Source organism: Pan paniscus, chromosome 14 (genome assembly GCF_029289425.2).
Source record: "Pan paniscus chromosome 14, NHGRI_mPanPan1-v2.0_pri, whole genome shotgun sequence".
NCBI classification, from domain to species: domain Eukaryota; kingdom Metazoa; phylum Chordata; class Mammalia; order Primates; family Hominidae; genus Pan; species Pan paniscus.
In genome coordinates this window covers 111988079-112011894 of record NC_073263.2, presented here as the reverse complement: position 1 = coordinate 112011894, position 23816 = coordinate 111988079, and the positions used below count along the sequence as shown (strand labels likewise).

General features: G+C 51.8%; 1 protein-coding gene across 1 annotated transcript in view; it reads right to left on the bottom strand.

The window, feature by feature from the left end:
• Nucleotides 1-2083: 2083 nt before the first annotated feature.
• The window catches only part of COL4A2 (collagen type IV alpha 2 chain), a 209635-nt gene continuing 187902 nt past the window's right edge, over nt 2084-23816 (bottom strand). The window contains exons 38-48 of the mRNA XM_034936975.3: nt 23230-23337; nt 22069-22140; nt 19877-20002; nt 13680-13796; nt 12184-12345; nt 11985-12083; nt 11473-11619; nt 11202-11318; nt 8485-8676; nt 6869-7155; nt 2084-3175 (exon numbers count right to left, since the gene is read on the bottom strand). Coding sequence (XP_034792866.1) covers nt 2918-3175; nt 6869-7155; nt 8485-8676; nt 11202-11318; nt 11473-11619; nt 11985-12083; nt 12184-12345; nt 13680-13796; nt 19877-20002; nt 22069-22140; nt 23230-23337 — 1685 coding nt within the window. The 3' untranslated portion in view covers nt 2084-2917. The remainder of the gene's footprint in view (nt 3176-6868; nt 7156-8484; nt 8677-11201; nt 11319-11472; nt 11620-11984; nt 12084-12183; nt 12346-13679; nt 13797-19876; nt 20003-22068; nt 22141-23229; nt 23338-23816) is intronic.

Below are 23816 nucleotides of genomic sequence, written 5' to 3'. Positions count from 1 at the left end.
TCAAAGGCTGATGTGCTCTCCAGGGCTTGTGAGTCTTCCTGGGTGCCCCTACCCAGTCAGGATGGCTACAGACGCATCTTCATGCGCATTCCAGCAGCGTCTCTGCCAGGGGTGCTGAAAGTCACTGTCTGAAGCAGCTGGGAGATGGAAGTGATTCTGTCTTTGGGGCACCCACCCTCTGGAAAATGTGGCACATCATTAGAGGGTGGTTCAAGCACACTCAGCTCTCAGGGAGCAGTTATTCCTGGCACCAATAAACTAGCCTGGAAAAAATCTGTCTTTTGCAACATGCAGGATCCATGAAGGACAGAGCTCTGATTTTCAAGGTGCAGGATGTCCAGTGGTTCGATTCCAGATGAGGCATCTCCACTCACTATACTTCAGCGGGATCGTGGGCTCCCTGGCACAGATGTCAGGGTTATGAATTGTGATTGGTTTATATTTTATGATCCACATTTTGGAAACCAATTATTTGTTGAGGATCTTTGTCTTCTCATTTATTTTAGGTCTAGGGTGAAACATTTCTTTTATGTTTAACACTGGGCACTGACGCTGAGGTGTGATCCACACACAAGGTATCAAGCCTACTTCAAGTCGAGCAGGGGTCTTCAGGACCGCAGCACACTTTGCGGTTGCCTCCTTGGCAGTGGGGGTGGAGTCTAGAATGAATTGTTGCTTCCCAGCTTCTAGAGTTGCTGTGGTTGCAAGCTCTGGTCTCTTGATCCCCATCTCACACGCTCTGGGCCCACCGTTTTGCTACAGCTATTGCTGTGGTGACTGGCCATGTGCAGGTGTGGCCTGACACACCGTGTCTCAGCTCCGCCTGGTTCTCTACCACCTCCACCTGGCATCTGGCAGGAGCCCACTCAGCCATGCTGGTGTGTGGTGCACCTGGGAGTGTGAGGGAATTAGCACCCTCAGGCAACCCCTGACCAGTCGAGACCGCAGCTGATGGAGAACACTTCCCTTTCCAAGCCGTGGCTGGACCATCTGAGGATCCTTCCTTGGTGGATCCCCAGCAGGATCAAGCCTAAACCGCCCACAGTGGTAACCCCCTTAGTCCCACGTCCTTGAGTTGGCTTTTCTTCTTCCTGGTATCACCCCCTCCAGGTCCCACTCAGGCTTCCTGATATCACCTTCCCATATAGCCGTGCTGTGTAGAGGTCGTGGCCTCAGCCAGCTTCTGGGGGAACACGCGCCAGGGCGGCTGCGTATCTATTTCAAATAACATTATAAGGTAGGATACTTATTTCATAATGTGAACCTTTTTCTTAGGAAAACTTCAATTTGAGATTGTATTTCAGAGGGTCAAAATAAACTGTGAGTTGAATCTCGGAGATTGTTTCTTTGAAATACTGAGCTTTGACTTGGGAAGTTATGTGGGATCTTTTTTTTTTTTGTAGACATGGATCTCACTATATTGTCCAGGCTGGTCTCAAACTCCTAGGCTCAAGTGATCCTCCCACCTCAGCCTCCCAAAGTGCTGGGATTACAGATGTGAGACACTGCACCCAGCCTATGTTGGAACAAATTGAATGACTTACATTTGTGAAGTACCCTTTCTCCAAATTCCCACGAGTGCTGGTTCAGGTGTTTTCTTTTCTTTTTTTTTTTTTTAGATGGAGTTTCACTTTTGTTGCCCAGGCTGGAGTGCAGTGGCACGATCTCAGCTCACTGCAACCTCTGCCTCCCGGGTTCAAGTGATTCTCCTGCCTCAGCCTCCCGAGTAGCTGAGATTACAATCACTGGAAAATTGTTATGTTTTTAGTAGAGACGGGGTTTCACCATGTTGGCCAGGCTGGTCTCGAACTCCTGACCTCAGGTGATCCAGCTGCCTCGGCCTCCCAAAGTGTTGGGATTACAGGCGTGAGCCAGCACGCATGGCCTGGTTGGGGTGTTTTCTGTAAGCATTAGTGAGTTATAAACAAACACATTCCCCGAGAAATGGCTGCAATACCACGAATGGGTTCAACTCTACTGAGATGGATAAAAACAGCAGCGTGGGCGGACGCTGTGCCTCGCATCCATCTGAGCAGACGTTTTGCTCTATGGACACGAGATTAAGGCAGTCAACAACTCGGGGTTTAAAAATATTCAGAACCAAGTTTTATTTTGTAGTCGTTACACAGGAGGGGGCAGTCAGAAGAGTACAGCTCACCCCCAGCAGTGGAGGGGTTAAATCTCAGGGACAACGTGGGGCAGTGGGGACAGCACCTCCGACCCTATGGGGTGTACCTTCAAGTAGCAAGGCTGACAATGATGTCTAGAAAGGTCTCCACTTCTGCCTGAGTTTTGCCAAACCCAGTGGTCTATAGGGATGTGGCAAAAGAATGACCTACCGCAGTGTGATTATCAGTGTTTTTTAAAATAAAGAGCACAGTTTTGCCTTTAAAATAATTCACATCAACGGTATTTGGGAGAACATAGAGCTGGCATAACATTGGCGTAGAAAGCAGGGCCAGGCCCACCCACGGGGCCCTCATGTGGGGACGGGTGCCTGAGCCCCTGAGCCCCTCGAGCCTCTGGCCACGGCTGGCTGCCTGTGTGCTGTTGTCTCATCTATCCCACCCCGAGAAGGGAGTTGAACAATGTGAGTTGTCTGTGGCATTGGAAAGTGCAGTGGTTACATGGGTGTGTGCGAAGTGGTTAGCTGTGCCTTCAGGCGGTGCGTCTAGCAGGGCTGATGGGGGCCAGGACTGCTCCTGGCTTTCTATGGGCAGGGCTTGCCCTGCAGGGACCCCGAGTGCTTGCACCCGCTCGATGACAGTGGCTGGCAGGTCTAAGTGCTGCTGCTGGATGCAAATTCCTTTGGTAGACTTTTTTTTTTAAGAAAAAAATAAAACCAATTTTTGGGTTGGCACCTGAGGTAATAAGTTAAGAATAAGCACCAAAATGGCCCTTCCTGGCACGCGCCGGCTCACAGGTTCTTCATGCACACCTGGCAGCGGCTGATGTGTGTGCGGATGAGGCCGGCCTTGAGCGTGTCGGCGGAGGGCGAGCCCTGGAAGCTCTGCTCGGGAATGGTGGTCAGCCAGAAGCTGTACTTGTTGGCGTAGTAGTGGCAGGTGCCGCGGCCTCCATTGCACTCGATGAATGGTGTGGCGCGGAAGTCCTCTAGACAGCTGCCCGGTGACACCAGTGACTGGCCACCGCCTTCGTCTCCCGCCGCCGTGTGCTGCACAGAGAGGGGGGCAGGACAGGGTTAGGAATCACAGGCTGCAGGTGGCACGGGGTCAGGGCATAGCCCTCTTCTGTGCGTTTGTTTTTACTGAACAGCAAACTGTGACCATCCATCTGTGTCAATACGGACATGAGGCATCCTCGCGAATGCACCTTCAGCAAGAGGGGGCTGGTGAAATACACCTGGGCCCCCTGCAGGAGGCAGCCCCAGGCACTAGGACGTGCTGCAGAGGCAGCTGCATGGACACTAATTCACAGCCAGGCTGGCCGTTCGGTAAGAACTAGAGCCGTGACAGCAGATCCGAGCGGTAGATATAATCGACTGCATTTCAGTAACAAAACAAAACATCTGCCTAATCATCCATTCAAAGAAAAATACCTGGCAGAAGAGATAACACAATGTTTACTCTTTTTAGAAGAAAAAAATAAAATTAAGATGTAGGCTGGCATCTGAGGCTAATAAGTTAAAAATAATCACCCAGCCAGGCCTCCCAGCCCCTTCTCTGAAAATGCTGATGATCAAGGGAGGAAAGATGAGTGGTTTTATTTTTTTTTTTTAATCTGTACTTGCTGATTTTTCACAATAAATATGTATTACTTGTGTAATTAAATATATATTTTTTCAATCAGAGGTTGTTAAATAGTTGATTCTGAGGCTGGCTGGGAGATGGCTGAGGTCTTCAAGGAAGCCTTTTTTTTTTTTTTCATTTTAAAGTTCTACTTTCTGTTGCATCAACATGTTTAGCCTTTATGGAAGCGCACGGCAGGCCTCCTGGATCTCAGAGTTGGTGTATAAGGGCCATTTGGCTTGGCTGAGCAGGCTTTGAGTGGAAAGTGGGCTTTGGAATCTGTTTACTTAGACTAGAAATATCTCAGTTCAGTTTGCAGGGAAAAAAGGGGCTGTTCTATGATATATTTGGGCAGGGGCCCCAGTTTAAGCTTTCCTTTAAATACAAAAAAAACCCCAAAACCTTTAAAAAGTGTTCTGCTCACATAAGGCAGAAGCCTGTCCAGCCCTGAGCTGCCTGCTCTTGTCTGCTAATGAGCAGGTAATAAGAAGTGGAGACGTCCTCCAGGGCACCTTCGGCTTCACTTTGGTCTGAAGGAGCTGAGGCCATGCTGGGAGCTGCCCAAAGGAGACACCTGGGACTCCCAGAACGAGGTCAGAAGGGAGCACAATGTGAGAAGTCTTAGAGGCTGGCACCAGCCAGGTAAGAGCTGAGTTTGCTGCACACACACACATGCATACACGCACACATGCACACACATGGTGTACACTCATGCACACACACACATGCACGCATGTACACACACACACACAGTGCATGCTTGTGTACACACCCCTGTGCACACACGTGCATAAGTGCACACAGTCCAGGCACACGCACCCTTTCCAATGTGCTTCTCTCAGTGGACAAACCTCTGGCTTTGGTACTCATAGCAGCTCATGTATCTTAAGAGAATTGCTGGACGAGAGGCTGACCTGGAGAAGGGGCTGTGAGGGCTCCAGATAGTAGCCAGAATTGAAAAAAGAGGAACTAAAATAACGGCTGGCTAGATACTTGTAGCCTCCGCCAGAGCAGCTTTGAGAGAGGCCACCGAGGGGAGGGGAGGAAAATGACTTTTGCTGCTGCAGTCTGCATCCGGGGCTCTGCCCTTGTCCTCCCTCCCACGTGGCGCTCGCTTGTAGGGAATGCAGAAAATGCATCCTCTGGGGCCACCCATCCTCACGGACAAAAGAAGGGTGAGCCAGGCGCTAGCCTCAGCACTGCTCTTGCCTTCTGCGTACCCACTGGGGACGGTGGGGCAGTTGCTCTCAGCCAAGCTGTCTTCTCCTCTCCAAAGTCAGCTCTTATTATGCTGAGATGCCAGCAGCCCTAGTGGTACCATATGCTTGTCACCACACAGAAGGGATCAAAGAGTATTTAAAGTGCAGACGAGGCACACAGCTGTCTTGGTTTAGGTCCTGCCTCCTAGACGGCAGTCAGGGCACATCTGGAGGGGGCACATCTCCAGTACACAGATGTGTCTGCTCACTTATCCATTGTCAGGGACAATGGGGACTTTCTGTTGTTCTCAGAAGTCAAGGTACTTCTGGCCCATCTGTCCTGACCCAGGAGCCGTCTCAACCCATGCCTTTTGGGGATGTCAAGTTCCAGGCTTGCTGGGGCTGTCAGCCATTTATGTAAGCAGAGAGTTATGTGTGCAGAGGATAATGTCTGCTTATCTCGTGACAGTCATTTGAAACCTGATGCTAATGGAACAGGGGATGCCTGACCTTTCTGGATACTGTGTAATCATGCCCTTCACAAGGGAGAGGCTCATTTATTTTGAATTTAACAACGGGAGTGAAAAAAATAGGAGCAACCAAAGCTTACTTCCTCCATGACACAGGGGCACCCTGAAGGTCACTGTGAAACAAAAGAAGGTTGCTCCAAAGTCACCTTCCATGATAAGCTTCTGGAAAGGTAGAAACTGTGCCTGTCCCTGCCCAGGATTTAGCATCCTGTTGCTCCAACTTATCATAGCAACAATACCTATTAAAATGCCAATACTTGTTTATCTTTTCCTTCCTTTCCTAGAATCCGGATTTTTTTTCCTGTTGTTTTGAAAGATTAGCAATCACTATGTAATTTATATTTTATGTTGTGTATATATATATATAATTTATGAAATATTTAACATGCTGGGCATCCAATCCATATAGCTGGAGTTATGACAGTTATAATGCATATAAATAAACTCACTGGAGGACCCACTGTCCTCAGTGAGACTTTCTTTTCTCGCTACAATAGTACACAGATGGTCCCTGATTTACCATGGTTAGACTTAGGATTTTTGAGTTTTCGATGGTGCAAAAGCAATATGTATTCAATTCACTCTTTGATTTTTGGTGGGGTTACATCCAGATAAACCCATCATAAATTGAAAACGCACTTTCAACTTACAATATCTTCATCTTACAATGAATTTATCGGGACGGGACCCTATTCCAAATTGAGGAGCCTCTGCTTTAATAGGCAATATTGCAAGAGACACTATGGTGCTGTGGTCTCTCCCCTGGAGGTTAAGCTAAACCTAATCTGGCCAAAGCTGAGGGTTCTCTATTTTATACCCAAAGGCGATCCGGAAGGGTGGGCAGTGCCTTCCCAGGTCCTGGTTGTGCACCTTCTCCTGGCTTTCAAAGTATCCACAGGCTCTCTATTTTATACCCAAAGGTATTCCAGAATTTTCCTCATGAATATATATCCATTTTAAGCCAGCCAGTTAATAGGTATTTCTTCAGGGTATTCTAGGTTCCAGATAGATTCTAAATAAGATCAGGATTCTAGAGAAAAGTCTTCCATATATTTAGACTTCTGGTAAACCCAAAGCAGCTGCACCTTTGTGTTGGTGTTGTACCTAGTAAGACGGATAACAGGCAAGTTCGTCCTGGTTACACTCCTTACAAAGGCCTGGTGGCAAATTAATGAGCCCTTTCTGGGTGGAGGAAGCCCTGTGCCCAGCATGTGGCTCAGTTAGCAAAGTGTAAGCTGTATTCCAGCTCTCACTCGCTTCCTGGGCCAACTACCCTTGTGCAGTGCACACCCTGAACTGCCCTGTCTGATTATTCTTACAAAGGCAGCTGTTCTTGCTGTGTCCCCAGCAGGGTGTGGTTGGGGAGGGGAACTGGGCAAATACCACATACCATGAGGAAGGAATATCCGATCCACAAACTCCGCCACCCAGCTGGGCAGTGTGGGATGGAGACATCCTGACTGTGGACCGCGATGGCGACGGCTGGGGCCTCACACACAGAGCAGCGGCTGATGTAGGGCTTGATCTCGTCCTCGGCCACAGGCATCATGGGCAGCGGCGCAGTGGTAGAGAGCCAGTAGGACTTGTCGTTCCGGCTGGCATAGTAGCAGACATCACCAGGGTTGCAGTACAGGAAGGGCATGGTGCTGAACCGCGCCAGGCAGGAGCCCGCCAGCCCTGTGGAAGGAGGGGTCATGAGATCACAGTGCAGTGTGGCTAGAAGACGCACCTGCCAGCCCCAGCCAGGCCCAGGAGGCTGTGTGTCACGGACTTGCCCCAGGGCACGTGGTGGAGTTCAGCCACCTACTGGAGGGGCCAGGCTAAGGCTTCCCAATTTCTTTCTTTTTCTCTTTTTGATCAGACTCCACTGGCATTTTGGAACAGCTCTGTTCTTCTACAAGTTCTCACACATACTGGGCCAAGTTGGATCACCAGGGAGTGGCGTCTTCATGGAATAGCATTTTGGGTGAGCCTTACCTTAGTGGGGTCTTAACAGCACTGGCCCCAAGAAAACTCTGATGGCCTCCGAGGGGTCGCTCTTTGACCCCAAGGAGCCACCCCAGAAGTAGTCCGGGCCCTTCTCCCTTCCATGTAGCCTTATTGCTTCTGGAGACTAAGATAGCCTTTATCTCCTGGCCACAACGAATGCTGCAGCTAAGCAGGTTTCCCTCTTCACATGGATTGCTGAAAAGCTCAGACCCAGAAGTGCAGCCACCTTTAGCAAACATGCCCGGTGCTAGGCCTGCCTCCTTGGCCGTGTTCCTAGATCTATTTTTGGCCCTTATCCTTGGCGGCCTTTGCCCCATTGTTCTTTAGAAACTCATTGTGGAGGTGGGGCGCACAGGCAGGAATGTGAAGGCACCATGAGCCAGCTCCATGCTTCCCGGGGGCAGAACGCCTGATGTAACCTGCACCGAGGAGGCAGAACACAGCCAGTGTCCCAGAGACCCTTCCCGTCACCCCCTCAAAGAGGACCTCAGACTAAGCTACCTCCACTTGTAATTTGTGTGTATTGCATTTTCTGTATTCGAAGTCACGTTAATGCCTTTCAAAGGCTTCCTTAAATAAGAGCATGCACACGTGTCCATGGGTCCCTTTTCCTCGGGGGGCTGTATGGGAGAGTCTTACATGAACCCCAGCCCCTCATGGCCCCTGCCTGACTCCAAGTCTACAGAACTTGGGTCAAAAACAAGAAGGAGGTGAAGTAATTGGTGGTCTCCACTGGAGAGGGGTCGGGGGTCAGACGGGTCACATGGGAGCCTGCGGAAGTCAATACCAGGTTAAAGGCAGGTCCCTGTATTAAGGTCCTGAGGTTTAAGGGCTTTGTAAGGCTTCTGCTTCAAAGGCCGTTTTAATCTTTCTGCACTCGAGGAATGTAGATGGACCCTTCCGTCAGGGGAACTTATCAGCCGTGGAGGGTTTGGGAGTCTCGCTGTGGCCCTTTGATCTTGGCCACTTCCGGGCCAGCCCTGAGCAGGCAACGGGGGCCAGGTGGGAGGTACCTACCCAGGTCCTGGTTGTGCGCCTTCTCCTGGCCCTCGAAGTACAGCAGGCTGTATCCACTCCAGAGCTTGTTCATGCCCACCGGGCACATGGGCTCCTGGTCCGTCTGGCTGTGCTTCACCAGGAGGTACCCGATGCTGACGCTGCGGCCTGGCATACCCGGCAGGCCCGGGCTCCCTGGACGGCCTGGTGCACCTGCAGCCCGAGAAAGAGAGAGAGTGGACGGCCTGGTGCACCTGCAGCCCGAGAGAGAGAGAGAGTGGACGGCCTGGTGCACCTGCAGCCCGAGAAAGAGAGAGAGTGGACGGCCTGGTGCACCTACAGCCTGAGAGAGAGAGAGAGAGTGGACGGCCTGGTGCACCTGCAGCCCGAGAGAGAGAGAGACAGAGTGGACAGCCTGGTGTACCTGCAGCCCAAGAGAGAGAGTGAGTGGACGGCCTGGTGCACCTGCAGCCCGAGAAAGAGAGAGAGTGGACGGCCTGGTGCACCTGCAGCCCGAGAAAGAGAGAGAGTGGACGGCCTGGTGCACCTGCAGCCCGAGAGAGAGAGAGACAGAGTGGACAGCCTGGTGTACCTGCAGCCCGAGAGAGAGAGTGAGTGGACGGCCTGGTGCACCTGCAGCCTGAGAGAGAGAGAAAGTGGACGGCCTGGTGCACCTGCAGCCTGAGAGAGAGAGAAAGTGAACGGCCTGGTGCACCTGCAGCCCGAGAGAGAGAGAGAGTGGACGGCCTGGTGCACCTGCAGCCCGAGAAAGAGAGAGAGTGGACGGCCTGGTGCACCTGCAGCCCGAGAAAGAGAGAGAGTGGACGGCCTGGTGCACCTGCAGCCCGAGAAAGAGAGAGAGAGCAGCTCCCTTGACAGCCGCCCCACAGAAACCTCGGGACCCAGGAGTGCAGGGCAGTTTCCAGGTGCGCCTAGAACCATCGCTCTCCTTCCCCAGATCTTGGGGCTCAGTCTGTTGAGATCAGGAGACTCTTGGGAAGGATTTGATCTACACTTTGTGCTCAGTAGCATGAAATGATGGCAGTGAGGGCACTGGGCACAGAGGAGGGGTCCTTTCCATAAAAGACTCAGTCGGCCATAGGTAGGCGTGTGCCCCTCAGGGTGTGCCCAACGTGCCTGGCGTTGGAAGTGTCCGGAGGAGTATCGCAGGCCAGCCCCCACCCCCAGCAGTGGCCTCCCTCCGCTGGACACTTCCAGGAGACGTGGCTCATCGCAGGCCATGCTGACTGCGCACTTGACCACAGCCTGGGTTAGAATGTTCTTTCTGCGTGCAGCCTCCTGTAACTCCTACCCGAGGAGCACACGGGGGTGGCTCATCTGCCTCCAGCACAGCAGCTCTGTGAATATTTCTCAGCTATCCCCGGTGACCCTTTCTCCCATTGTCCCCTCCCCTTCCAAGGGACACCCATGGTCATGGCCCTTTCTCCCAGGACACTTCCCCTCCACCATCCCTAGCTTGTCTCCTACCCTGGGCGGGCTCCCATTTGCTGGCATTTGTTTTCAGGTGCACCCCACACTACCCATAATTTGCCAGCTGCGGATCTGTCCCCAGGGGCAGGGGATAGCTATTTCCTTTGATTTGGACACCAATAGTACTACCCATGTTTAATTTTCTTTTTTTTTTTTGAGACGGAGTCTCGCTTTGTCCCCCAGCCTGGAGTGCAGTGGTGTGATCTCGGCTCATTGCAACCTCCACCTCCTGGGTTGAGGCCATTCTCCTGCCTCAGCCTCCCGAGTAGCTGGGACTACTGGCGCCCGCCACCACGCCCGGCTAATTTTTTGTATTTTTAGTAGAGACGGGGTTTCACCGTGTTAGCCAGGATGATCTCGATCTCCTGACCTTGTGATCCGCCCACCTCAGCCTCCCAAAGTGCTGGGATTACAGGCGTGAGCCACCGCGCCCGGCCCCTATGTTAAATTTAATTTTAATTTTAATGCTCAGACCATTGGCTCAAACTGAGCTCAGGTTGATTAAGACAAATTTTGAGGTTTTTTTTTTCATGAATAGCTGTTATTCCTGGTCTATTTCATTCTGCATATGTGCAAATAATTTTAAAAAATAAGTAAGACGACCAGGCACGGTGACTTACACCTGTAATCCCAGCACTTTGGGAGGCCAAGGCAGGCGGATCGCTCGAGGTCAGGAGTTCGAGGCCAGCCTGGCCAACATGGTGAAACCCTGTCTCTACTACAAATACAAAAAAGTTAGCTGGGTATGGGGGCACATGCCTGTAGTCCCAACTACTTGGGAGGCTAAGACAGGAGAATCGCTTGAACCCGGGAGGCAGAAGCTGCAGTGAGCTGAGATTGCGCCACTGCACTCCAGCCTGGGTGAGACAGAGCGAGACTCTGTCCAAAAAAAAAAAAAAAAAAAAAAAGACAGGGCTTCGCAGTGCGGCTCTTGTACATTTTAATAGTCGGTTTCTTTTGGCTCCTTGTCTAATCCTGACCCTTGAAGTCCACTGATCCCTGCCGCCCACTCCACAGCACCGCAGGTGTCCCAGGAAAAGGAGGGAGGCTGTCCCGGGACTCGGGGCCAGGTGTTCTGCTGGGCACAGGAGTGTAGCTGCTACGCCCAGATTAGGAGCAGGAGGGTGGGGCAGCGCCTCATTTCTGGCTTTTCTGGGCTCTCGTGTGTCCCTTTCCTGCAGACCACAGTCTGTGAGTCAGACCCAGAGCACTAGGACCTGGGAAGGTCCTTCCCCACTGTCACTCACCTTCTTGGCCAATCGGCCCCTGGTGGCCTATGGGTCCTTCATCTCCCCGGAAGCCGGGAACAGCAGACACACCACCTCTTCCTTGGGGCCCAGCTTTCCCTGGAGCCCCACGGAAACCTGCAAGCCACCAAAGAAGCGTTATGGCTGGAAACTGACCACGCCTGGCACGGCCGGCGATCCACAAAGAGAACACAAGAGGACGCAATGCCAGCAGGCCCTGGCCTTGCCCGGGCAGCCCCGAGGGGCTCCAGGCCCCAGCTCAGCACTCTACCTGGTTCTCCGGGGGGGCCCTGGGGCCCCATCTCCCCCGGTGCCCCAGGGGGGCCTCGCCTCCCCTGGGGACCCACTGTCCCTGGTTGGACGGCAATCTTCTGGGGGATTCCTGCAATCCCAGGGGCTCCCACAGTCCCGGGGGCACCTGGAAGGGAAACAGAGAGGCCCCAGTAAACACACAAGGTCGTTCCACTCTCTTGCTCCGAGTGCTACTGCGTTTCTCACCAGGGAGGCTTCTTTTGGAGCTTCCCAGACAACTGTGCTTTCTAGAGATGAGCCAGACACTAATGAGCCTGAGCCGTGACTCAGCGCCTGCCGTTTGAATATTAAGCTTTCCATTCCCCAAGGTCCTGTGACAACATCCGAGGCACAGCCTTGGTTTCCTCCCTGCTCTTTACAACATGTGACCCATGCCAGAGAGGATCCTGGCCGTGTGACCTCCAGGATGTCCCCAAGCCTGGAGAGGCTGGGCTGAGCCACTAGCTCTGAAGATACCAGACGGTCACTTACCAGGGAATCCTGGGTCTCCCTTGGGTCCCTTGGGGCCTCTGTCGCCCACCGCCCCGGTGGGTCCAGTGTTCCCCATGAAGCCTTGTTCACCCCTAGGCCCTGCAACACAAACAAGACGTTAGGGACACGAAAGTCTGTGGGGAGGGGGCTCCTCTCACTGTGGCCAGGGCTGCTGGCCCATGGCCATGGGCGCTGTTACCTTTTTCTCCTGGGAGACCGAACACACCAGGCCTGCCCTGGGGCCCGGAGTCCCCGGCCCATCCTTTGGTCCCTGGGGTTCCTGGAGCTCCTGGGTTCCCTGTGTCACCTTTGCTTCCAGGAAGAGCAGCAGACCCTGGTGGCCCTGGTGGGCCCCGATAACCTGTTGGCATTAGGGACAAGAAAGGAGGGTTTAAACAGGACCCCAAGGCCCCTGGGGGCAGTCAGGTGCACCGTCACCCATTCAGGCGACAGTCTCTGGCAAGTTTGTGGCATGGAATGACTTTGTCTATGTTTTTAAAAAATTGTCGTAAAATACGTAGAACATAAAAGTTACCATTTTAATCATTTTCAGGTGCACTGCTCAGTGGCATTCAATATATTCACCTTCACCGCTGGCCAGCTCCAGAACTTTCTCATCCTAAACTGAAATCTGTCCCCATTATACACGCACTCCCCGTGTCCCTCTCCCCCCAACCCTCAGCAACAGCCATTGTACTTTCTGTTTCTATGAATTTGATGACTTCAGGGGCCTCGTATGTGTGGAATCACAGAATCCGACCTTTTGTGACTGGCTTCTTTCACTCGGCAGAATGACCTCAAGGGTCATCTAGGTGGTAGCAGGTGATAAGAGTTCCTTCTTTTTAAGACCGAATAAAGGCTGGGCAAGGTGGCTTACACCTGTCATCTCAGCACTTTGGGAGGCCGAGGTGGGAGGATTGCTTGAGGTCAAGAGGTTGAGACCAGCCTGGCCAACATGGTGAAACCCTGTCTCTACCAAAAATACAAAAATCATCTGGGCTTGGTGGTGGACACCTGTAATCCCAGCTACTCAGGAGGCTGAGGCACAAAAATTCCTTGAACCCGGGAGGCGGAGATTGCAGCGAGCTAAGATCGTGCCACTGCACTCCAGCCTGGGCGACAGAGCAAGGCTGTCTCAAAAAACAAAACAAGAAAACAACCAAACAAAAAAGACGGACTCCTCTTGTACTGGGTGGATACTGACTGCATTTTGCTTCTTAATTCCTCTGTTGATGGACACTCGGGTTGCTTTCAGCACTCGGTGCTTGTGAGTAGTGCTGCTGTGAACCTTGACGCACAAATACTTGTTTGACGGGTGACTTCATCTTTACGCCATCTCTTTCCAATATTCAGCTCGTTCGTGATTAGGAAGTGCAAATTAAATTTAATACTTGTCTAAACACAATACAGTGAGGAAGAAGAAAGCCGTTCATACTGCACATTTCTGAGTCCCCTGCAGTTTGAATATCTGCTATTACAGCAAGTAAATGACATGGCCTGTGTCTCAGCTTCCCGGGGACCAGGTCGTGCAGGTGATGGAAATGACACAGGAGGAGCCATCATGGCTCCTGCCTCTTTGACTGGAGTCTGGGCACAGCGTGGAAATGAACGTCTGTTCTCCCCCTACATTAAGGGGGCCATTGCCAGCTCCTGCCCCTAGAGATGTCGAAGCACAGATGTGTAAGTCCTGCTTACCTTTCAGGCCAAATATCCCTGGTGCCCCTTTGTCACCAGGTGCCCCAGAGATGTTGGAAGGGGGTGTGATGCCAGGGAACCCCTGAAGTCCTGGACTCCCAGGTGGGCCTCGTTCCCCTTAGGATGAAAACAGAAGAAATTATTTTCAGCATTAGCACCCAACTTTTCAAATCTACTATTTTCCCTCCACACCATCACCTGTGGTGGACCAGAGCCTAGTGAGCCAGACAGTGATGGGAGGTGCCCTCAGGCCAAGGAACATCTCATGGTGGGGCTGGGGAGGCCCTCAGGGTGGGGTTGGGGGGGCAGGGGCTATGTGAACCCCTCCCCCACCCCAGCCTTTCTCCTGTGAGGAGCCCTCCACTGGGATCCTGTCTGCCTGTGCTCGACTTCCCCAAGGCACTGCCCGATCATGCTTAGATGGAGCCTCAGCACCAGGCGAGGCACAGCTGCTCAGACTCTGATCCTGATATGTGTGGACAGTGGTCAGCACAGGTGATGGACAGAAGGTTGAAAAATTGCAAATGAGGCTTACAATTGACATCAGTATTGTCAACCCTCCCTGCGGCTGTCCTCCAGTGCCTCGGATCCCAGCTTGGATAGAGTTGGTCCTCATTATTCACAGATTCTGTTTCCCAATTTGTCCACTCACTAAAACTCCCTTGGAATCCCCCCACATCAACACTGGCATTCACAGATATACACAGAGGCAAAACGAGTCCCAGCTGAGGTCCGGCAAGGTGACGCTCCTGCCTTCTTGCTGCAGCTCATACTGTACACACGTGTCCTTGTCTTGGTCTCTGTAGTGCCCTGTTTTCCACATTTTTGTACTTTATGCTGGTGATTTTGCTGTTTCAAATGCCCCCCATGTATTGTGTTGAAGTGCATCCTACTGTTGGTAAGTGCAAGAAGGCTGTGAAGTCCCTTATGGAGAAGCACATATGTAAGAGAAGCTGCATTCAGGCACGAGTGAGAGTGCATGTTGACTGTTCCTGAATCAGCAATCCACACTAAACAAGGTGCCGTTACACAGAAAACCAGCTTATATATTGATCATTGACAAACATCTTGTGAGCAGAGGCTTGCAGGAACTTAGCCTTGTATTTCCCCTAGGAGCAATGGTTCAGTATTCACTAAGTCAGTGTTCTTGGTGACTTCAGAACATAACTACTGTGAATAATGAGAACCAACAGTTTTTGGGTCAAAGGCTGGAGCTCTTTGGCACTAGTAGGAGAGTAAGAGGGAAATGGCCACATAAGGAAATCTGTGGAAATTCCACTCCTCCCTGTGCTGTCAGCCAACAAGACACTAATGGAGCTTTATGTGCTGTAGGGCAGTGGTGGGTAGAAATCAGTGTGGACTTGAGTCTGGGCGGATTAAGTCTACTTTCTCTCCTAAGCACCTTCAGCCTTTTGTTTTTCCTGGGGCTGGGGACCAAGATTAGTATTAGAACCCTGCAAAATGTCAGAATGTCCAAGTGGGCAAGGAGGGCATCATTTCTGCTCTGCAGGAAATAGTGAGCTGGGCGAAACAGTGCAAATCTATAAAAATGAGAAAAGGTAGCAACAGTGGTTTTCTGTTTCCGCTCTGGCTTTATGACTAATCTACACGCATCAGCAGCAGGAAGAGATTTTCCCTTTGGAAGATCCTGGTATCCATTATCCATCCCAGGGGAAAGGATTCCATTCATGCGTGCTTCCAAGTAGGACAAAACAAACAGCAGGATAAATATTTAGAGAGGTGAGGCTTGTCTCACAAATCACAGACAACACGCAAGTGGGTTCATTAGCCCTGAGGGCATGAGTGAGCCACCATCTGTAGTTTGATATAAAATGACACCAATTGAACTGCTTCTAGCTATTGTCACAAAGTACCCGAAACAGATGGTGTCAGTAAATAATGGCAGACTCCTGAGTTAGATGATCCAGTGCAATCCGCAGACTGGCAGATTCCCACGAAAACATAATTAACTTAACTGCAGTGATGAGGACTGTTAATGAGAACATTTAGCAAACATGAGTCAGTTTGCTGGAATCTAGACGGAAACCGCTATGATTTCTCAGTAGCCCCCATGGATCGTCCTAAGTACTGACATAAAAGAGTCTCACTAACAGGGGTTCCGTGAAGGCCCATGTTGCATGATTCAAGGCCAAATCAGGAACTGATGCTTGAATATCAGCTGCAGAAATAGGTGAAGTTGCAGATTCTAGCTTCAGTGAGCTGTGATACGGTTTGGCTGTGTCCCCACCCAAATCTCATCTTGACTTGTAGTTCCCAAAATCCCTACATGTCATAGGAGGGACCTGGTGGGAAGTAATTGAATCACAGGGGTGGCTATCCTCATGCTGTTCTCATGATAGTGAGTTCCCAGGAGATCTGATAATTTTATATGGGGCCTCCCCCCACCCTTTACTCGGCACTTCTGTCTCCTGCTGCCAGTGAAGAAGGATGTGTTTGCTTCCCCTTCCGCCATGATTGTAAGTTTCCTGAGGCCTCCCCAGCCATGCAGAACTGTGAGTCAATTAAACCTCTTTCCTTTATAAATTACCCAGTCTCTGGTATTTCTTCATAGCAGCATGAGAATGAACTAATACAAATGAGATGCAACTCATGCAAAGGAAGATGACGGATTCAAATTATTCCCATATTTTCAGAGAAGAGTGTGTGTCCTGAATGACATTATGATCAGTGTGTGAACGTCATTATGGAAGGTCGTCTTTCCCTCATCACTAGCCAGAGGCAGTGGCCTCATATGCCAAGGCCCAATGGCGCTGGGCAGTGTCTGCCCTGGCCTTCAGGACCCGCTCTGAAGTCATCTGCTCATGGGCCCACTGTGACGTTCATGCAGGTCAAGGGTGGGGGCATGGCTTGCAAAAGTCAGCATGCCACACGGTGGCTTGGAAGCCGGGGACACCGTCCAGGTCCCTGGGATGGAATGCAGGGAGCGCCACAGGAGGTCACGAAGAGTTTTGATAAATGGGTCCCACACAGATCAAATGTGTAATAAGGCCATCAATGTTACCTTAGGGGTGTTCTGAGCTACACGTAACTCTCCACTGATGTCAGAAAATTATCCTACAATTTCACAATATTCTTCTCCAGCAAGTATTTGCTGAGCACTTACTCAGGGACAAGCATTTTGCTGAGGTATTAAGTGGAAAATAAATGAGATAAATCTCTCTCCTTGGGGATGGAAATCTTAAATCTTTTTTGTGGTCAAGTACAGGGCCTGAACATCATGCTGTGTGAATCAAACGTTAACAATGCATGGTCATACAAAATGCTAGCAGCTGTGTTCTGTGAGCCCCATCTATGGGCCACTGTGTGCACCCTGTCGAAATCCCATCTCAGTTTCCTCCGCCCCTCCCTGTGCGGGATCTCCTCTCCACATCTCCTGGCCAAGTCTTCCCCGTTGCTGCGTTCCCAGATGCCTTTCAGGTGACAGACTGGTAAACTGATCATCATGACACTCTGAAAACAACGCTATGTTTCGAGGCCTTTAAAGATAGCAAACATTTATTGCTGGCCTCCTGTGTGCAAGAGCTTTACCTGTAGTATCTCATTGTATCCTCCCAATACTCACAAGTGCATTTTTATTTTCATTTGACAGACAAAGCCAGAGACATTCAATACCATGGCCAAGGTCACATGGTGAAAATATGGTGCACGTGAGACGCAGAACAAGAACCCAACAGGTGTCTGATTTAAAGGTCATGGGCATGGTCAACTCTACTGCTGGGCTCCTGGGAGGATTATGCTGGTGGACTGACCCCAGATCCTCACCCCTGACTGAGGCTGTGCTGGTGGACTGACCCCAGATCCTCACCTCTGACTGAGGCTGTGCTGGTGGACTGACCCCAGATCCTCACCCCTGACTGAGGCTGTGCTGGTGGACTGACCCCAGATCCTCACCCCTGACTGAGGCTGTGCTGCTAGACTGACCCCAGATCCTCACCCCTGACTGAGGCTGTGCTGGTGGACTGACCCCAGATCCTCACCCCTGACTGAGGCTGTGCTGCTGGACTGACCCCAGATCCTCAGCCCTGAGTGGAGGTTGTGCTAGTGGATTGACCTAAATCCTCAGTCCTGAGTGGAGGTTGTGCTGGTGGACTGACCTAGATCCTCAGCCCTGAGTGGAGGTTGTGCTGGTGGACTGACCTAAATCCTCAGTCCTGAGTGGAGGTTGTGCTGGTGGACTGACCCTAGACCCTCAATCCTGGCTGAAGCTGTGCTGGTGTACTGACCTAGATCCTCACCCCTGAGTGAGGCTGTGCTGGTGGATTGACCTAGATCCTCACCCCTGAGTGAGGCTGTGCTGGTGGATTGACCTAGATCTTCACCCCTGAGTGACATTGTGCTGGTGGAGTCACCTTAGATCCTCACTCCTGGGTGGAGCTTCTGCTGGTGCGCTGACCCTAGATCCCTGGCTGAGGTTATGCTGGTAGACTGTCCTAGATCCTTACCCCTGACTGAGGCTGTGCTGGTGGGACTGACCTTAGATTCTCACTCCTCAGTGGAGCTTGTGCTGGTGTGCTGACCCTAGATCCTCACCCCTGACTGAGGCTGTGCTGGTGGACTGACCCTAGATCCTCACCCCAACTGAGGCTGTGCTGGTGTGCTAACCCTAGATCCTCACCCCGACTGAGGCTGTGCTGGTGGACTGACCCTAGATCCTCATCCCTGGCTGAGGCTGTGCTGGTGGACTGACCCTAGATCTTCATCCTTGACTGAGGCTGTGCTGGTGGACTGACCCTAGATCCTCATCCTTGACTGAGGCTGTGCTGGTGGGCTGACCCTAGACCCTCACCCATGACTGAGGCTGTGCTGGTGGACTGACCCTAGATTCTCATCCCTGGCTGAGGCTGTGATGGTGGACTGGCCCTAGATCCTCATCCCTGGCTGAGGCTGTGCTGGTGGACTGACCCTAGATCCTCATCCTTGACTGAGGCTGTGCTGGTGGACTGACCCTAGCTCCTCAACTCTGAGGCTGTGCTGGTGGACTGACCCTAGATCCTCATCCTTGACTGAGGCTGTGCTGGTGGACTGACCCTAGATCCTCAACTCTGACTGAGGCTGTGCTGGTGGACTGACCCTAGATCCTCACCGCTGGCTGAGGCTGTGCTGGTGGACTGTCCTGGATCCTCACCCTGACTAGGGCTCTGGCAGCACCATGCAGCCTCCCAGGATAGTCTGGCTCCTGTTGGCAGAGCCCCTCCTCTTTCTCCTATCTTCAGATCAGTGCTGTGGAGCTCTGAGGCTAGGGGATTCTGGAGTTTCCAGCTGCTGGTGAGGGGAGAGGGCAGGCAGCAGATCCTGGAGAGTGAGATGTGATCTGCAAGCCTCGAGACATCCCTGCACCCCAGCAAAAGCCAGGGTTGCTGGCCTCCTTGGTCCTGACTTCCTCTCCTGTGGATGTCTGGTTCTAGCTTCATGGGGAATTGGCACTAGAAAAACTCAGGCCTTTGTGGATGGAAGCCAGAGTTTCTGTTGCCAGCATGGAGCCCAGGGTGCCCAGGCTGTCCATCCAGGTGTGCTGCCCAGCTCCCGTACCTGAGTCAGGAGATGCCCCTGGTCAGGCTGGTGAGGTGGGCGGGGTGGGGGAGGGGCCCATGGATCTCAGGAGCAGACTCTGGGGCTGTGGGCTCATGCACAATGAGACCGCAACACCCTTGGCAGACTGGCTCCCAGGAAGGTCCTGGTTTCTGTTTTTATCTAGGAATGTTTCTCACTGCCATTTAGACTTGAGCCCACCTTGGCTGGTGAGCAGGGAGGCTATGGGGTGGGAAGACAAGTTTCTGGGTATTTCCTACCCAAGTATGGGTCAGCGTGGCTCTGCTAGGAGGTTTAATGCATTTATTTATTCACACATTCACTACCCAGAGTGCTTGTTATGGCAAGGCCTGTGCCAGTGCCCCAGGCGCACAGAGGATCTGATGGGGTCTCTAGGCCAGGGAGCTTATCAGTTACTCCACGGGATGGGTGGTCAGTGCCTCACTAACACTGATGGGATAAAATAAATTGCCTAACAAACTAAGACTAGCTGAGAGCTTCTGCAACAGGTAGTCCTCCCCAGAAAAACCAGCTCTTTCCTGCACTTCTGCACAGCCTCTCCCACCCCACAGACACTCCATGGCCCCACCTCTGGGTGGGTTCTGGTTACTGGGACGGCAATGTTGGCTTGGAATGTGTGGCCTCACCTGGAGCTCCTTGGTCTCCTTTCTGTCCTGGGACTCCCACAGGGCCTGGAAGGGTGTTGGCCTCTCCTGGGTCACCTCTTTCCCCAGGAGGGCCTGGGAAGCCTGGGTCTCCGTGGATGTCAGAACCTGTGGAAGAGTTATAACAGCAGCTGATGTCGGTGTTTCCAACCATACAGTTGACTTTCCTAAATGAAAGAACAGCTTGGGGTGCCTCAAAAGCAAAGAAACAGAGGCAGCCATGGTGATTTCAGCTTGCATTGCAATATATGGCCTCCAGGTCACAGGAGCTGAGATTTGGAAGGGATCTTACAGAGATCACAGTGGAAGCCCTTGGCTCTATGGATAAGAGGATCGAGGCCCATCAGAGGGTCCAAATTCACAGAAACAGTGGGTCAAGGAGCTGGGACCCCTCCCGGGCCTCTAGGCTCCTGGGGGCTTCTCTTCAGGCTATGCTTAATTAGGTTTTCAAAGTAAACACTATCTAAAGTCTTCCCCCTTCTCCTATCAGGTGCTCATCGCCATCATGGCAGGGAACAGCAAGACAACTTGACGAGGATTTCCCGCCACTCGCCCACTGGAACTGGAATGGAGTGTTAATGACACAGGAGTGCGTGAATTTACATGTAATATACACACATACAAATTCACCTGTAGACAGAGCAATATTTGGTTATAAGAAATGTCTACAAACAGCACATTCTAAAAGCAGCTTTAGGATTATGGGTGCTTTTTTTCCTCTTAAATGTGTTAATTTTTTTTTTTTTTTAAGACGGAGTCTCGCTCTGTTGCCCAGGCTTGGAGTGCAGTGGCGTGATCTCGGCTCACTGCAAGCTCCGCCTCCCGGGTTCACGCCATTCTTCTGCCTCAGCCTCCTGAGTTAAATGTGTTTAAATGTGTTAATTTTTTTTCTCCACTGAACATAAATAATTTGTATAAATTGAAAAGAAAACAAGGTTATCTTTTGAAAAAAAGACATAATAATAAAATGATTCCCCACTTAGTGCCTGATGTCCTTCAAATGTTATTTTATTAGTCCTATAATAGATTTCAAAATTAAATGAAAAGACAAGGACATTAAAATTTAGGATGAAAATAGCTGAACTTAAAATAAAGAAGTTCCAAGAAGCTGCCAAGCCTTCCTGCACTATGCTATCTCAGCTTCTTGGGGAGGACAGGGTTAAAGGGAGGCCTTCTGTGGGAAAGTCTGATGATCCTTTTGAGGAATAAATCAACATCCAGTTGCTGTTATTATACCCTGGAAGGGCTCAGGATGGAAACCTTATTCTGCCATTGGCTTTTGGAAATAATGAGGCTTTATATCCCCATTCAGGGAAAAATGTGTGCTACAGTAGTTTATAAAATAAGCCAGAAAGTGCTATGAAAGTTGTTAGTTTCTTTTTCCTGTGGAATAAGAAGCCCTTGGTTTGCCTTGCTATGGACTGATTGTGTCATTCTCCCCAACCCCAAAGTTCCTAAGTGGAAGCCCTAACTCCAGTGTGATGGCATTTGGAGCAGGGGCCTTTGGGAGGTGATTAGGGTTAGGCCAGGTCATGAGGGTGGGGCCCCAAGATGGGGTTACTGCCCTTATAAGAAGTGACAGGGGAGAGCGGGTGCTCTCCCTCGTGAGGACACAGCGAGCAGCCAGGACGCGGCCCCCCCGGAACCCGAGCACGCTGGCATGCTGATCCCAGCCTCCAGAACTGGGAGGAAACCCATTTTGGTTGTTTTTGGCTCCCAGCCTGTGGGTGCCCAAGCGCTATCACTGTCTCCAGCATCAGAACTGCCCAGGGGCAGGTGGAGACCGCTGGCTTCCTTATGCCAACGAAATGAAAGATCACAGACAGGCAATGGGCAGAGTGAATACTCCAGACACCTGAGGGGCGCAGGTGCATCCCACCCTCCCCACGGTGCTGCTGAAAAAGCAAGGACTCTATTTCTCTCTCCGTCTAAAAGCCTGATGAGTCCATTCAACCCAGCAACTGGCTTGAGAAACCGATTCTTAGGGATCACGTCTTAGCAGCGTACAGGACCACAGGGCCGGGACCCGCCCCTCACGGCCGATCGCATAGCACTTCAGGAAGCCCACCCTGCTGAGACCCTCCCTTCCCTGAAGTCTGGAGGGCAGACTCAGCACAGAGTCCCCACCCTCGACACCTCTGCGTGGGACTCGGGGCTGGGACGGCACAGAGTACCTGGGGATCCTGGAAAGCCCTTGGTGCCTGGCAAGCCGTGTAAGCCGCGGATCCCACGGAGTCCCGGAAAACCTGCGGGGGTGTCACTCATCGTTATTTATTTCACCTGCGGGGGTGTCATTCATCGTTATTTCACCCGTGGGGGTGTCACTCATCGTTATTTCACCCGCGGGGGTGTCACTCATCGTTATTTCACCCGTGGGGGTGTCACTCATCGTTATTTCACCCGTGGTGGTGTCACTCATCGTTATTTCACCCGTGGGGGTGTCACTCATCATTATTTCACCTGTGGGGGTGTCACTCATTGTTATTTCATGTGTGGGACAGCACAGGGGGTTCTGGGTGGGAGAAACCCTCAAGATAACTCAGATGTGTTTTGTTGGCTCTGAAACTGTCACCTGATACTGTCACCCATACAATCCTGCTAAAGCCCCACAAATAGGAAGCAGCTAAGCCACACGCTCAACTTACACGACATGTAAACTAAGCACTCTTATGTTACCTAGGAACACCATTGAACTGGAACACTGTCTTCATAGAATCTTTTTAACAGACTCACTAGGCCAGAAGGGGCCTGGGGAGTGACATGTCCCATGCCTCTTCTTGACGCCTGGCCACTGCTGTATGTTTGGTTTGTAAAAGCTGCTTGGAACAAATAGTCCGGTGTCATTTCCATTCCCTCTGGATTTCTGAGGGTAAATATTTCTAAAGCAGGACACAGCAAACAGGTGGCAATTCCTTCTGTTACGTGGGCAGTGAGCATGGCAGGGTGGCCCGTCTCGGGGCTCTAAGGGGGCCCCGGGGGTGGCCCGTGCAGCACAGTGGTACACTGAGGCTGCTCCTGCACCCTGATCTTGCTGTGCGTCCCTGTGTGACGATGACAAGTGGACCCTGAAGCCTCTCTGGGAGGCTTTCATTCATCCTTCTGGGAGGTGAAGCCCTGGGCAGATTTGTGCATCTGGCTTGATTCCCAGTTGCCTGGGGCGCCAGTATACCCTGTGCTGCTATGTTGGTGCAGACCACCGTAAGCCACAGCAGACCTGCCTTTGCTCTCGTATGGGCCTTAGAAGTCGCCCTGAGAGAGGCTGGCCTGCTCAGTGGTGCCTCCTGCACAGCCCACGACTCTGGGTCTGGGTGACCACGTGTTTTACGTGACCTTACCTGGTAAGCCCGGAGCTCCCGGCCAGCCATCATCTCCTTTGCCACCAGGCAGCCCAATCCGCCCCGGCTCTCCCTGCGACCCTGGAGGCCCAGTCAGCCCTGGAAAGCCTGGGGGTGAACACAGCATTAAGTCTGAGCACACAGGACACCTTGGGCGCTGCCTGGTGAGGTCCTGGCAGGAGGGGCAGCCGCTCTGGGAGGGGCCGAGGGCCGGAAGGGCTGCAGTGCCAGCTGGAGGAGAGATTAGAACTGTCCCTCAAGCTGGGGATGCAGGTGGTCTTAGACCCCACATACAAATTCAATAGGATTTGCTCAGCCTTGCCAGAGAGAAAATAGTGTGTAGTTTTAATTGTCGCCCTATTATCCAAATAGACGTCTGGAGAGGACCCTGAGGCAGTGCCTGGAGAGATGAGCCTCTTGGCGTTCCCCGGTGCTGAGTAAACACAGAAAGCAGCAGCAGCAACAGCAGCAACAGCGTGGGAAGCCAGCCCACTGTCCGCTCTCCTTCTCTAACCTCGGATGTTCATAGGGGTTTCTGCATATTCAACGCAAGCAAAGGGATCCCTTACAAACTGTTGGCTTCTATA